The sequence below is a fragment of the Tinamus guttatus genome, unplaced genomic scaffold (assembly GCF_059628265.1).
Source record: "Tinamus guttatus ecotype Peru unplaced genomic scaffold, ASM5962826v1 Tinamus_guttatus_pri_ptg000068l, whole genome shotgun sequence".
NCBI lineage: Eukaryota > Metazoa > Chordata > Aves > Tinamiformes > Tinamidae > Tinamus > Tinamus guttatus.
Window position 1 is genome coordinate 92,934 of NW_028288602.1, and position 16,152 is coordinate 109,085.

Consider the following 16,152-nt stretch of genomic DNA (forward strand, 5'->3'; position numbering starts at 1 on the left):
CTCATAAGTGAAGGACAGTTGGGAATGGGAGGACGGCTGAGCTCACTGCAGGCAGAAACCTCCCCAGCCCTTGACACGGTAAGTCTCTGGCTGCAGGGCTACACTGCTGCGGTTCCTGGAGGGATCTTCTGAACCTGGCGCCTTCAGCAGCTGATTGGATTTGTCAGGGTGGCTCTCCCAGCTTCTCCTGCTTGGAGCTGGTCGTGCTTTAGAGCAGGGACTCCCAGCCACACATTCGGAGGGATCACGGCTGCCTTCGCCCACCCCTCTGCCTGCAGACACAGCCAACATCCCCTCCCCAGCCTCAGCAAGGTTTGTCTCACCTGCTCTTTTGCACCTGCAAACACGGAGGTGCCCTGGGCAGGGTCCTGCCCCTGGTAGGTGTCTGCAGGGCAGAGCTGAGCACCCAGCGGGTGCGATGGGGTCTATGAACATGGACAGGGCAGAGATGTGGATACAGAGAAGCAGCTCTGCAGGGATGGCTCCAGGAAATGGAATCATGGTGAGAGGAAAGTGCCTCCTGCAGCGCCCCTTACCACCAGCACAGCCCTCTGCACTCCAGGCCATGGGGGCCAGGGCAGGAGTTGTCCCACAGCAGCCGGATGTCCAGGAGAGGAGACACATCTGAGTGCCCCTCTGTCCCTGCCAGGCCCTGCCTCCCTCGGCACAGCTATCATGGTGTTACTCCATGATCCCACCTGCCCACGCTGCCCTTCTCCTTCCCTTGAACTCTGTGGACAGGGGGTTTGTGATGCAGGTCAGACACTGGCCCTGTGGGTCCTGCCATGCAGAGGGGTCCTGGACTGTGAGGTGCCCAAGTGCCCTCTAAGCTGTGGGGCTCAGGGCAGTGTGGTTGGAGGAGCTTGGAATGAGCCACCTCTCTCATCAGGACACCCCATCCTCAGGATGTCCTGCCATCTCCCTGGGTGCCTGTCTGGGCTGCAAGCTGCCCTCCGGAAGAGCTCAGCTCCCCCGTTACAGCAGGAGCTGTCTGGGTGCCCCAGGGAGAAGCCTCCTGGAATCTGAGGTCACAGAATCGCTGCAGGGAGGTGGATGTGGGCAGCTGGCAGGAGCCCAAGGTGTTGCTGGCTCCAAGGGGAGGGTGGAAACCTGCCTGACACCCCCACCAAAAGAGTGCTGGTGGACATGATGTAAAGGAATCCTCTGCTCTCCATGGGGTCATTTAATTGAGGGGTAACATGAGTGCAAGTGTCCTACACCTTCAAGGTGAGAGCACAGGGTAATTGGGACCAAGGCAGATGGAGAGGCCAGCGCTGCTCTCCCAGCATCAAGGCCAAGAGCTGAAGCCATAGAACTCAAGGATGGTCCTGCTAAAATGGGGGGGGGGGAAGCAATGAGTGTGTGTTTAGGCAAGGATATGAGAAAGTTTCACTCAGGGAAGTTTTCTCTAACTTGTCCATGCCTTTTCTTCCTCAGATATTGCCCGTATGCTGCAAAGGAACAAATGTCCAACAGCAGCTCCCTCAACGAGTTCCTCCTCCTGCCATTTGCAGACACACGGGAGCTGCAGCTCTTGCACTTCTCGCTCTTCCTGGGCATCTACCTGGCTGCCCTCCTGGCCAACGGCCTCATCATCACAGCCGTAGCCTGCGACCACCGCCTCCACACCCCCATGTACTTCTTCCTCCTCAACCTCTCCCTCCTCGATATTGCCTCCATCTCCACCACTGTCCCCAAATCCATACACAATTCCTTCTGGGACACCAGGGCCATTTCCTACTGGGGATGTGCTGCACAGGTCTTAACTTTTAACTTTTTCATTTCAGCTGAGTTTTCTCTCCTCACAGTCATGGCCTATGACCACTATGTTGCCATCTGCAGACCCCTGCCCTATGGGACCCTCCTGGACAGCAGAGCTTGTGTCAAAATGGCAGCAGCTGCCTGGGCAAGTGCCTTTCTCCTTGCTCTCCTGCACACTGGGAACACATTTTCCCTTCCCCTTTGCCAAGGCAATGTGGTGGAGCAGTTCTTCTGTGAGATCCCCCAGATCCTCAAGCTCTCCTGCTCACTCTCCTACCTCAGGGAAGTAGGGCTTATTGTAGTTAGTCTTTGTTTAGCGTTTGGGTGTTTTGTTTTCATTGTGGTGTCCTATGTGCAGATCTTCAGAGCTGTGCTGAGGATCCCGTCCGAGCAGGGCCGGCACAAAGCCTTTTCCATGTGCCTCCTGCACCTGGCTGTGGTCTGTATGGTTGTCAGCACATGTGCATTTGCCTACCTGAAGCCCCCCTCCATTTCCACCCCAGCTCTGGATCTGGCGCTGGCTGTTCTGTACTCAGTTCTGCCTCCAGCACTGAGCCCTCTCATCTACAGCATGAGGAACAAGGACCTCAGGGATGCACTGAAAAAAATGATTCAATTGGTAATATTTCAGCAGCAATAAGCTGAAATCCCATCCTTCTACTCAAGTGATATCTAATTTCTTTTAGACAACTCCTGTGATTTCGGCATTCTTGCTTTAATAATGAGGTTTGTGCACAAGTTTCTGAATTCATCCCACTTCTCCAGAGGTGTTAACCGTGTCTTTCTGATCCAGAGGTCTTCTTTAAATGTGTCTATCATTGTGTCAGAGCTGTCGTTCCCCTAATTAAAGGGTATGTTTTCAGTGCATCTTGTGGATTGGGCTCTTCTTCCAAAGCTGGTGCCAAGAATTTGCTCCAGGACTTTCAGCTTGAAAGATGCTTGTTGCTTTTCTGGGGCTCTTCATGGGCCCAAGGCAATGAGCTCCTGGGGGGATATGTTAGGGAATAAGGACTGGATTCAATTCTCACTTGTGGGTGCTCGGTGCTCCTGATAGTGATGAATGGCCAAGTAGTATCTGCCTGGGACTGTCCCCTGTATGGTGGCCTATGACCACCACACTGGGGACCTTGCAGGCACAGAGAAAGGAGCTTCAAGAGCTGCCCATGATAGCTTATACCTGAAGTCATGGTCTGGATCTAGGGACACATGAACACAGCCTGAGCCATTTTATATGCCCTGTGTTTGCTCAGAGCATCATTCACAGATAGAAGCCCCTTGATATGGTGTTCTCAGGTACAATGATGCCTGTCCAGCTGGGTCTGTGTCCAACCATGAGCACAACAACTGCAGAGTCACCCTGTGACCCCAGAGCACCACAGCCCACTCACTCTGCAGAGCAGCACCAGCATCTCGGGGTCCTGCAGGGAGCACCGGGGAGGCTCCAGGACCTTCCAGGCAGACAATAACTAGGGAATTAACCTGGGGAAGGGTTTTCCAGGGAGCAGGGATATCCCTGGGGAAGGGGGGAAGGAGCAATTGTGCTCTTAGGAGGAGGAATAAATGGGGAAAAGAAATATGTTTCTCTGCATGTCAGCTAGGGGCTGGCTGCTGTGTCCCTGGCAGCAGGAGGTGCCAGCAGAGCCCCAGGGCAGGGAGCCTTGTGCTGTGCTGGAGAGAGGGGCTGGCATGGGGGCTGCAGGCAGCCTGGGGTAGGGAAGCTCTGGGATACAGGAACAAGAGGCACAGAGTGTCACTGTCCTCTGTGTCCGTATGCCACTGGGGCCAGTTCTAGCTTGGAGCCTGATGGGGCACCTGACACACACGGCCCTGTCCCCTGGAGCTGCTGTGCCCACAGTGGGGCTGGGGCTGTGGGGTGAGTGCCCTGCGGGGGGCACTGCTGTGGGGCCACCCCCAGCCTGGTCTGCTCTGCTGGGTGGGCTGGGAGAGGGCAGGGCAGGTGGGGAGAGCTGGAGAGGGGCTGGGCTGGGATGGAGAGGGTCCGGAGAGGAAAAGGACGTTTGGGGAGCTGGGTGTCCTTGGTTGCATGGCCTGACTGTGAAGGGGGCACAGGGCATTTGTCACGGATTGGTCTGTCACTTTGGCCATTTCCAGCACTCGTCCAACATCGGACATTTGCAGGATTCAGCAGGGGCAGGTTGCTGAGGGTGGCTGCCCAAGCAAGAGGGCTGTGGTGGGCTGAGACACCAAGGGTTGTTGCTGGGTCCATACTGCGGAGACTTTTCCCCATTCTGGAGTGCACCCTGCCCCATGAAGTGCCTGCACAGCAGGACCCGCTCAGGACACTTGTGGTTCCTTCGGGATCTGAGGCTGCCCTCTTGGTCTGTTTCCTGAAGCAAGAGCCATGCAGAGATGCAGCAGAAGCAGGGCGTCTTCTTTGGGAGAAGCTGAAGAGAGGGCTAAAGCAGTGAAGCAGGACTGGGGCGAGCGTGTGTATGAGGGCTGGTCCCTGCAGGTGGTCATTGGCCACAATGAGCCAGGCTGTTGGGTGCACTCAGCTGCTCCCCGTGTGCCGCGCGACTCCCGTTGGGCCTGGCAGTGCTGCCTTCCAGCTCATCTGCCAGCAACCTCCTTGCCTTCTTCCTTGCTTGTCCCGTTTTGCCAGGCACCATCCACTCATTCCCAACTGCGTAAGGGAGCAAGAAATCCCACAGCCTGGAATTGGAATGGATAGACATTGCTGGAAAAGAACCGTTATTCCTTTGCAGGCCTGGCCTTGGAGGCTCCCTTCCATTCCAGAGAGCAATGCCTGCTCTCATGCGGATGAGCTTGTCCTCTCCTGGCACTGCTTGAGTGCAGGCATTTAGAAGGGGAGCACCTGAGTGTCCCTGCTGCCTGTGGAGAATGCTCTTTGGTTCAGTGATGTCCTACACTCCTTTTCTCTGCTAGAGTTCTCTCCCAGAGAACCACCCTCAGAGGAAGAAAAATAGAAAAAAAAAAGAAGAAAAAGAAATAAATGAAAAAAAATTGGAAAGAAAAAGAAAGAGGAAAAAATAATAAAAATAAAGAGAAAAGAAATAAAAGGTAAAGAAGAAAAAGATGGAAAGAAAAATGAAGAAGAATAAAAAAAAGAAGAAGTGAAATAGAATAAGAAAAGAAAAAAGATGGAAATGGGCTGTGGCATCCTAAAGGACTCTGTGTAAAGGGAAATCCTACAGGAACCTTTTCCTGGACCCGCTTGCCCCTAGGTTCTGAAATCTTAGGGCTAGTCACACACACCTGCAGTGGGGATGATTTCTGTGCCTGGGATCACTTGGAAACATCACACAACACTTACTTAAAGAATGATACAGGAATATATATTTAAACAACGATAAAAATAAAAATATAATAAAAAATAACAACAACAAGAAAAATAACAACAATACAATCATCAGAACAACAATAAAACCAACAACAATATTAACAACCATAAATGCTAATATAAAAGTCTATAAAGAAAAATCCAAAGAAGAAGTCATTGCTGGTGTCCCTGAGCCCAGCGCTTCCCGGCAGCAGCCAGGGTGAAGGGGAGCTTGGCCTGCAAGGGAAAAGGAGGCGTGAGCAGGGCCGAGGAGCGGCTCGGGGTCTCCCGTGGAGCAGAGGCTCTTTGGCGGCTGCGCGGGCTCTTTGGCAGCAGCGCTGCCGTCATTGGTGCCCTGGCAGAGGCTTGGCGTGGCCAGCGCAGCCCAGAGGCCGGCAGAGGGGCTGAGGCAGCAGGTGCCCAGGCCTTGGGCGCTCCTGCGCCCTGTGCAGCTCTGCCCCGGCGCCGCGGCCCGCCAGAGCGCCCGCACAGCTGGGCCAGGCTCCCGCGCGGCTGCTCCCCAAAGGCAGCGCGGAGCAGCGCCAAGGGGCCGGGCACAGCCCCAGCTCTGCCCGTGCAGCCGGCAGCAGGGGCCATACCTGGGGGCTGCAGTCGGAGCTCTCCCACTCCATGGGCACCTCCTGGCTGCAGCCAACCAGGCTGCGGCTCCCCCAAATCTGGAAGAGAGCAGGAGACCTTGGTGGGGATGGTGCGTGGGGAAGAGGGAGGACAAGCGCATCCAGTGGCTGCAGGGGCTGTACCTGGCTGCTGCCATAGCTGAGCCACTCCATGGGCTCAGGTTCATTCCCTGCAGGCCCTCCGTCCATATGCGGAGCCTGTAAGAGACAAGGAGGCTTTTGCAGGGCAGGTCCCAGAGCTGGAAGTGTCTGGACCCAGGATCCCTCCTTATGCAGTGAGAAGCAGGAAAGTGGGAAGAGGCCGGGCTCAGCCCCAAATCTCCCATTGCAGCCGGCTGCAGGGTTCAATACCTGAAGGGCAGAGCTGGAGTATTCCCACTCCATAGGCTCCTCATTTATGCAGCCGACGAGGCCTTGGGTGTAGGGAGTCTGGAAGAGAGCAGGAGAGCTTGTGGGGACGGTCATGGTGACAGCACTGGCTCTGTGCACGGGGCCTCGTGTCCCCTGCGTGCGCGGGGCAGGCGGTGCACAGAGCCAGGGCGCCAGGCTCAGGCAGCAGCCCCCGAGGCCTTGGCCGCTGCTGGCCCTGGCGCAGCTCTGCCCCAGCACCCAGGCCTGCCAGAGCTCCCTGCCACCTCTGCCACCAGCCCTGCGGCTGCTCTCGCAGAGCCAAACGCCAGCCGTCCCCACGCAGCCTCTGCCTGCACACACAATACCTGCACTGAGCTCTCCCAATCCATCTCTTCAAATTCACATTGATTCATTTTTTCTCACTCTCCAGCAACTGCAACGGAATGGAATTGTTTACATTTGCAGCCATGAGCACCAAGTGTCGCGCGGTGGCTTTGGGGCCTCCCCTGGGAGGCATCGCGCAGGCTGCCCTGCAGCCCCGCAGCTCCCCTGCATCTCATGGGCACCACGGGTGGCCCCTGGTGCTGCGCGGCCCTGCTGCTCACCTGGCCTTGCTGCTGCATGGCCAGCACTGGGGCCACTGTGAGGCGCAGCCCTGGGAAGCATCCGTGTTCCCGTGGCGATAACTGCCCCTCTGGGATGTTTCACTGCTGCGTGGGGGGAGGAGGGCAGCGGCAGGGGCCAGGGGGGCACCCTGAGGAAGGGTCTGCATGTGCTGGACTCCCCCTGGCACTGCTGAGCCTGACGGCAGAGAGCAGTGCGTGGTCTTGGGCTTGCTGGGGGCCAAGGAGGGCTCCTCACGCAGCCCCATGGCGCTGCTGGCGGCTGCCTGCCCAGAGACCGGGCTCCCCTTGGGGCTCTGCTTTCACCCCTGCCTTGAGTGTCCTTGAGTAGCCTTGAGTATCTTGATCTTTCTTTCCTGCTTCCCTCCTGCCCTTATAGCCCAATTTCCTCAAAAAAGTATTCTTTTTTCCAGAATGTCACCAAAACCCTACAAGTGAAATGGGTTGGAAGGAACGAGTGACAACTGCATCCCGTGCTTGGCCTGGACATGGTGGCGGCAGCTGGTACCAGACCATGCCCTGGAGCTCGTGCAAAGAGGGGCTGCGCGAGGGGCTGCCTTGGCTGGCAGACGGGTGCGTTTGGCCGCACACCTTGCTGCGCTGCTCCAGCAGCCCCACACTGCCCCTTGAAGAGTTCATGGGGAGTGGGCACTGTGGCCCCTTGTGGGGACACTGTTTGGTGAGGACACCGTGTCCCTGTGCTGTCCAAGGACAGCAACAGCTTCCCATGGACACGTGAACGGGGCTTCTCATCCATGGCTTCAATAGAGATGGGGCTGCTTGGAGCGGAGGCCCTGGAGGACACAGCGCTTGCACAAGAGGCCGGCACGGCGGCTCGCGGAGCGCACCGCGAGCACACGGGCTGCTGGCAGGAGGGCGCTGGGCTGGGGCTGAGGTGTGCGTGGGAAGAGGGGCTACGTGTCCTGGTACCTGCCCGTGCTGCACTTGATCCCCTAACCTAGAGCTGGGCACTCAGCTCTTGGGAATTTACTCATTAGTGGGGAAGTCCACAAAAACCTACTTTCCATTCCTGTATCTGGCTGTTTCCAAAGCTGCTTCCGAAGGGGAGAAATGACCCCCCCTGCTCTGCACAGGTGTCCAGGGCACAATGTTCCTGTCCCCCACGCCGCGGGGCTGCACTGTCCTAGGGAGCAGCTCCTGCCCTACGCACTGGCCTCCCCGATGCCGCCGTGAGCAGCACAGGAACAGGCACACAACTTAGAGATCCTCCGCTAAGAGCCTCCTCACACATGACCAGACTCTCATGCCATAAATTAACTCTTGAGGTGCCGCTGAATTGCTGCTGGAGCCAAAGCAACCAGGGTTTGACACAACCCAATTCCATATTCTGAGACTGTGTTTGGGGAAGGCGGAGGCAGAGGGAGAGGAGGGTAAATCCCCTCTGGTCTATAATCCCTGGCCCATCACCGCGGATAAAACTGGAGCCAAACACTCAGCCTGCAATCGCACTCCCAGCACCAACAGTGTCAAAGGAGAGGGCGCCTTGGCTTCAGCAAGCCCAGCACAGCTTTTCCATACTTGGGAAACTCTGTCACTTAAAATATATTTACCAACTTTGGTCTTTACTTAGAAAAAGGTAATGCTGGATAAGCAGGGTTATTGTTTCTGAGCTTGTGATGTCAGAGATGCCAAGAACATTTCTGCTGGCATGAGAGATGCTAAGATCTGGCAACCAGGATGGAGATTGCTCTGTCCAGCGGGAGCCCCTTGCAGCATACCAGCAAGCAAGCTTGGCCAGCAGCAAGATGCTCCTCTCAGCTCCAGCACTTTGGTGGCAGGGGTTGCGCTGCTTGCTTTTGGAGGGTTTTCCCCTGTGCGAGGGGGATCTCCTGTTCCATCTTTACCGTTCCTACCCGAGTGTCAGGAACTCACCTCCATTAGCAAGTGAACATTGTAGCCCAGTGCTGGGCAGAGCTGCATCACCTGCAGGTCCCTGCTGCTGCTGAGGGCACATTTGTGCCTGCTCTGCCCTCTGCAGCCCTAGGAAGCCGTGGCAGGGGCAGCAGTGCAGGAGCCGCACCAAGGCTGCTCTCAGCCACAGCACATGGCGCCTGCAAGGTGCGCGGCAGGACAAGAGAAGGAGCCCAGCAGCACCAGGGGCTCCCAGGCCACCACCAACTCACAAGGGCTCTGCTGAGGACACGCACACCTGGCCCCAGGGCACAACTGCCCTTTGTGCTCATTGCACTACCAAGGAACATGTCTTAACCATGGAAAACAAAACTTTCTCGAGTCCATAGGGCTGTAAGGGTAGAAGGGGAGCAGGGAAGAAAGATCAAGGTGTTCAAGGCTGCTTGCAGGGGTGGAAGCAGAGCCCCAAGTGCAGCCCGGCCTCTGGGCAGGCAGCCGCCAGCAGCGCCATGGGGCTGCGTGAGGAGCCCTCCTTGGCACCCAGCAAGCCCAAGGCCACGCACTGCTCTCTGCCGCCAGGCTCAGCAGTGCCAGGGGTGCCGAGGCCCACCCCGCGAGACGGAATGAACGACACTTCAATGTGAAGCAGGTTCAATTCGTTTACTATTCTCTACGGTGTAGCTTTATACAATTCTATCACCTGTAAGCGTACACACGCGCTAAGCAACAGCATTCTCATTGGTTAAGCTATAGTGTCCATGCATAACTAGCTTGCAGCTGGCTGACATTCCTTTCCGATGCTCTATTGCTGGTCCTCCCGGATGCTTATCTGGCTATGGCCGGCCTAGTTCATTAAAAAGTTGCTAACGAGCGTTATCTTCTCCGGGTGGCCTTGGTTCCCATCGCTTCAGTTCCCGGTTCTCACCGCCTCAGCTCCTCGGTTCTCATCACTTCAGCTCCTCAGTTCTCATCACTTCAGCTCCTCGTATTCCTGTAAAAGTGCTAAGGCCCCAACATTTCCCCCTCTTTTTTCAAAAACAGAATTAGCGGTATTATGCATCAAGCGTTGCAAGTATTGGCAAAAGCAAGGTAACATAATCACAAGCACAAGTATAACCATCCCGATCACGCACAAGTGGTACAACATTTCTGTAATCCATGGTCCTAAGCCTAACGATCTGAGCCAATCTTCCAATCCCCAACTTTCTTCCTTTAACTTGTGCAGCCCTTCCCTCAAGAGCACAATCTTTTTATGGATGGACTCTGAATGATCGGATAAGTTTAAACAACACATACCTTCAAAATCCTCACACCCATGCCCATGTGCTAAAAGCAGAAAATCTACTGCGGCTCTATTCTGCAATACTACATGATTTACACTAGCTACATCTTGCGATAGCTGATCTAAAATGTCTGATGTTAAATTTAATTCATTCCTTGTCCAGCATGCTAGCTGTTTCAAGGAAGTCATTGCTCGTGCGGCAGTGCTCCCTGGGATAAGCAGGGACACAAAGATAGTTTTGACCCTTGACCAAAATCTTGGATCCCCGACCTTCATGCAGTCTAACTCATGTATCGATCGTTTCTTCCTTTTGGATACAAAGGTCATCACTTGGGATATATTAGGGTGAAATAAGCTCAGTCTCCCCAGATAACACGGACCTCCTTGTGGACTGGACGGTACTCCGTTCCATGCCCGGTCTCCGCATATTAAAAACACTCCTGGTGGTAGCCGTTTTGCAGAGAAGCTCGTTAATTTACATTGGGTATATGTGTGAAGATAAACATCATTAATTTTCAGCCCCGAGTTAACTGTTGCCCATTGCGATGTACTTTCTTCAAGTGCACCTTTGCTATGCAGTTCAAAACTAACCCATCCACCGTTTCGGGTGGTATTTGTGGCATTCAGACTTCCCAACAAGTCTAATTCCTCCGGCGGGGAAGTCAGAGTGCCATTCAGACTTTTAATGATTTCACATTGCCAGCACCCGTCTAACTGTTCTGCCGTTCGCTTTGATCGGTAAGAGCACACAGTAGTATTTAATAGAGTATCATTAAGCACAGCAAAATTAGCTACGTACCCATTGAATTCTTGAGGTTGCCAAACAGGGACTCCTATCAAACAAGTACGAAAAGGGTCTCCTGGACGTTCCAAGCTAAGACAGAAGGCACTTTGGCCTGTCTGATTAGCTATGGTGACCCAAATGTTCTCCCTCTGCTGAATTTCTGTCTGCCATTTCCCCTGCACTATTCCTGTCACTGTTATCAAGATGATTACCAAACAGCTGAACCTGGTCCATTCTGACATCCTGGTCCATTGATTGTTCCTGTCTGTTCCGCAACCACGGTCGTACCCACTTGGCTGGTACCCAGGTCGCTCCATCTCCTGCAAGTACACAAGCATAACCCCGTCCCCACGTAATTAACTCGACTGGACCTTCCCAGATCTGTTTCTGCGGCCAGAAAACTTCTACCTGCACCTTCTTTCCTGAAAGATCAGCTGGGTTTTTAGAAAAATGGGTGAAAATAGGTATACTATCATCATTTCGAGGGTTAAGCCAATTTAAAACATAACATGCTTTACTGATTAACTCGTAGGGACTCTTCTCCCCCTCTTTTTTCAAAGCAAACAATAATTGTTTTAAATTTTTATGATGACGCTCGATAATGGCCTGACCACCAGAATTATAAGGGATACCCGTCTGATGGATTATTCCCCATTGCTGGAAAAAGGTTGCACAGGTGTTACTCTTATACGCAGGTGCATTATCTGTCTTTATGATGTCAGGCTTTCCTAAAACAGCAATTGCCTGAGTCCAATGTTTACAGGCTGACTTGGCATTTACAGAAGTGGCTGGGGTGGCCCATAAAGCCTTTGAACAGGTATCCACAGTAACATGTAAATACTTGAGGTGCCCAAAAGGTGCAAACTCTGTTACATCTGACTGCCATATCTGTCTTGGTTGTAATCCCCTCGGGTTAGTACCCATTTCCTGTAAAGGGGTCAAGCGTGCACAATCAGGACAAGCAGCAATAATAGCACGAGCTGTTGCTCGGGAAATTTAAAATGCGCGTTGTAATGCTCGAGCAGACTGATGAAAAAATGAATGAGAAGTTGATGCCTGCTGTTCCACCGAGCAAGGAATACCTGCTGCTGACACAACACTATCTATGACTGCATTGCCTTCTGTTAAAGGACCAGGGAGTGCAGTGTGGCTACGGATATGTGATACCCAAAAAGCATACCTCCTCTGTTGTATGATGTTCCAAAGCTGAACAAACAAGGCTTGGAGACTATGGTTGTTTACGTGCCCTATAATTGCCCTATTAATTCGTTGAACAATGCCTACCACATACAAGGAATCAATGACTATATTTATGGGCTGATCGTGAAAGGTTAAAAATGCCCAAACTACAGCTTTTAGTTCTAGGACCTGCACGGATGCAGTCTCTTTCCGAATTTGTGTTTTCCAGAGATCTGACTCCCGGAAAGCATACCCATACTTTCCAGTTTTGCTACTAGCATCCGTGAATACAGTAATCGCGTTTGACAATGGTCTTGAGCTCCGGATTTCTCGCTCTTCCAGCTCCAAAGAGGTGTGGAAGAGAGGATGCTTAGGATAGTGATTGTCCACTTTAATTCCCTGAATGGCTAAGGCAAATTCTACGCTGTTCAAGCACCATTCTTCGACTATCTCCAGAGCCCTTAGAGGCAGAATAATACTGTCAGGCTCCCTACCGGCAATTGTTCGTAAACGCTGCCGGGCTTTCAAAACTCCCATTCCAATTGCCTCATGCCTCTGAGTTAAGGTGCGTCGTAGGTTACTTGGAAGAAAAACCCATTCGAGTATAAACAAGATCCCCTTCTCATTTATCTGGGCAATGATTACTGCTACCTCCCTTTTCCGATTATAAACCACCAAAGATATTGGTAACCCTTCCTGTAATCTATAGGCAGCTGTTCCGGCTATCTTCCCCTCAATTCGTTCTAAGGCTGTGGCAGCCTGTGGAGTTAAGCTCCGCTTTTCCGCAGGCTCTTTAGCTCCTCTGAGCAGTTGAAACAACGGCTCCATTTCCTCATTGGTAATACCACAAAAATTTCTGATCCACTGAATGTCTCCCACTAATTTTTGCACACAGTTAACAGTGTCAATTTTTGTCTGCAATTTAAGCTTTTGGGGTCTAATTCTAGCCTCTGTGATAACCATACCCAAATAATTCCAAGGAGCTTGCCTTTGCACTTTCTCAGGGGCAACGACCAAACCAAATTCCTTTAAACAAGTAATTAATTCCTCTTCGTGCGTAGCTGGTAAAACTTCAGGGCTTGCTACTAGGATGTCATCCATATAATGATACGTAATTAAATCTGGGTGATTTTTCCTCCACGGTTTCAGGGCCAAATTCACAAACCATTGACAGATGGTTGGCGAATTTTTCATTCCCTGTGGAAGAACTACCCACTGATATCGTTCCGATGGGCCTTCCCTATTAATCGTAGGAACCGTAAAGGCAAATTTGTCACTGTCTTCCGGGTCGAGGGGTATTGTAAAGAAACAATCTTTCAGATCAATTACTAACAAATGCCATGCTTGTGGGAGCATAACAGGTGAAGGCAACCCTGGCTGTAATGCTCCCATGTTTGCCATGCATGCGTTAACAGCTCGGAGATCATGTAACAATCTCCACTTTCCTGATTTTTTCTTAATGGTGAAAATAGGGGTGTTCCAAGGACTTGTTGACGGCTTAATATGACCTTGGTCTAATTGTTCTTTAACTAGTTCCTTTAGGTAACGCAGCTTCTCCTCTGGCAGCGGCCATTGGTCCACCCACACAGGGTCCTTCGTGGTCCATGTTAACTTTAAGGTGGGGCGGAAGCTGCCCCCAATGGCCGCTAGGGAAAAGGTGTCTGCAAGATGATTCCCCACTGGGCCAGAACATCCCTTCCCAACAGCCACAGTGATGTACACATCACATAAGGTTTTATCATGGCTCTGTTTCCCTCTTTATCCATGATGGTTACAAAGCATCGACTAACCTGCGTAGGAGATTGCCCTCCGATACCTGTCACAGGAGCATCAATTTCTTGCAGATCCCACTGAGGTGGCCATGCAAACTTGGGAACGATAGTGATATCTGAACCTGTATCAATCATCATGGCAACATCAGTAAGACGAATACCATCCGGTCCCACCATACTCACGAGTCTTGTCGGACGCTGAGTAGTTATTTTTTCACAAAAGGCAACCTGGGGGGGTCCAGAAGATCCAAAGCCTTTGTTTCCACGCTGGGCCTGTCCAGGATTAGGAACTAGAGCTCGAAAAGGTATCAATTGGGCTATCCTGCTCAGTGCTGGAATAGTAACAGGAGGATTGAAAATTTTAATCATTATGCCAATATTTCCAGAGTAATCAGCATCAATACACCCTGGTAGAACAAAAATACCCATTTTTGAAGCTGAGGAACGGCCAATCACCAAAGCGGATAGGCCCTTCCCCAGGGGACCAGTGCACGTAGATTCCAATATGTGCACATCAGAATCTCTAATTACTGTGGATTTTGCCACGGCCAAATCGACTCCTGCACTCCGCAAGTTGCGGAGGAGAGCTCACAGAGGCAGCCATCATTTGGGGATATTTGTTCGCCGCGTCCCTCATAACGCGGCAGCTCCCGTTTCCCTGCAACTGTGTACCGTTCTTATAACATCGTGACCGACATTCTGCTGCCTTATGCCCAAACTTTTGACATTTAGCACAGTTCCCATTAAATCCTTTCGGGCCCACACCTTCAACTCTAAATTTGTTAGGACACCTTCTTTTCACATGTCCTGGTAGGCCACATTGAAAACACACTCCATGAAATCCTTTATCCCCCTTTCCAGATATTCTCCCCTCCTTGAGTGCTGTAGCCAAAGCCACGGCATGTATTTTAGCCTTCTGCTCTTCTTCGACCAGTGGTGCTCGGGAACATATTTCTATCATTTGAATAATCGAGGCCCCTGGTGGCAGAGTAGCCAACAGTTGTTTACAGGATTGATTTGCGTTTTGTATTGCCAATTCCTTAGCCAATATTGCTTTCATCTCTGGAGGCACATTAGGTGCCATATCCAGGGCATCCTTCAGCCGGTCGACAAAACCGAAAAAAGGCTCGTCTGGCTTTTGCATTATTTTAGTATATGGCAATTGAGGTGTTCCTATCTGTGGCAGGGCAAGAAAGGTTGCTAAAGCTGCATTTTTTGATTGTTGTAATACTCTAGGGTGAAGCGCTGCTTGGGCCTCAACTGCCCGATAACGCCCATTTCCCATCAGTTGGTCGAGAGTGGCGACCCTTAACGGATCATCCATACTACAATTTAGATTTTCCAATTGCTTTTCTTCTAACCTTTCTTGCCACTTTGCTAGCCAGAGCATATAGGTAGTAGAGGAAAGCAGAAGTTCCATTATAGCCCTGCTGTCTGCAGGAACCATACTCGAATATTTAAACAAAGCAGAGACTTGGTTTCGAACAAGCTTATTATCATGTCCATATTGCATCACTGTTTTTTGTAAATCTCGCACCAATTTCCAATCTAAAGGCTCCCACTTGGGGCCCTGGGCTCCCACTACTACGGGGGCTGCTATTGGAGTTAATATAAAGTCCCCCTGTAACCGAGCATTCTCTATCAACCCCTTATACCGCGCTCCCGCGTTAAAAGTTGGATCAATAGGTGGCGCCACATCCTTACTTTTTCCCGCACTATCACTTCCACTTACAGTGGCTCGGAACCACGACAACAACCCTTCTTCATCTGGATCGCTCCCTCCAGCTGCTTCCCCTTTCTTTTGAGCCTTCCATAACTCCTCAATCTCTCCACCCAAAATGTAACCCTCCATACCAAATTTTGCCTGTAGATAATTTTTTGCTTCGTCAATTGTCATACTCCCTTCTTTAACCTTCTGCAGTACCCACTCCTTTTGTCGTTTCATAACCTCTTCATTCACCTTAGAGCTAGAAGTACCTTTTCGCGCCTCCCATTGCCCCAGTTGTTTATCCACATTCTCCAACCCCTCTACGATAGCCTTATGGGCAGCCTTATATGCTGCCTTCACATCCCTTGCCCTGGACCCACAATCTAAGCGCCGCATCTGTTCCAATAACTCCGTCATTCTCTCTGTTTGCTCCCGAAGTTCTCGTCGCATTCCTTGGATGGTACTGTCATCGTCATCCGACCCATTCGGGATCGGTACTTTAATCGGATCCACGTCCATTTCGGGCGCTGTGGGGAGTGGTCGTTCCGGGGGTGGTCGTTCCTCCCCCTCCCACGGTGGAAGATACTCATCCACTCCCCCCCATACTTCACGTTCAGCTAGAGTTACTGGACACGCCTGTCGAGATGAAATCCCTTTTTCCTTATTGTCCATTTCCTCGTATGGATTCGGTTCAATAATTTCAGTCCACTCGGAGTCTCCTGAGCCACTCTCCTCCCCCTTTTCTCCGCCGAGTGCCTCTCGCAAAGCAGCAGCGACTTGAGCCTCCCCGTGCAATTGTTCAAGCATTAGCCGCACGGGACGATATATTTTCGCAAGTCGCCGAGCTTCCTTTGAACCTACTTGCACACCATCCCACAGTT

At 52.0% G+C, this 16,152-nt stretch overlaps 1 protein-coding gene across 1 annotated transcript; it reads right to left on the reverse strand.

Moving 5' to 3' along the window:
• Positions 1-6,470: 6,470 nt before the first annotated feature.
• On the reverse strand, positions 6,471-15,790 carry LOC148595741 (syncytin-A-like). Its single transcript, XM_088519732.1, has 3 exons — positions 15,652-15,790; positions 9,612-10,358; positions 6,471-6,484 (listed from the first exon to the last, which is right to left on the reverse strand). Exons 1-3 carry the CDS (start codon positions 15,788-15,790, stop codon positions 6,471-6,473), a joined length of 900 nt encoding a protein of 299 aa, XP_088375858.1.
• Between the last annotated feature and the right edge of the window lie 362 nt (positions 15,791-16,152).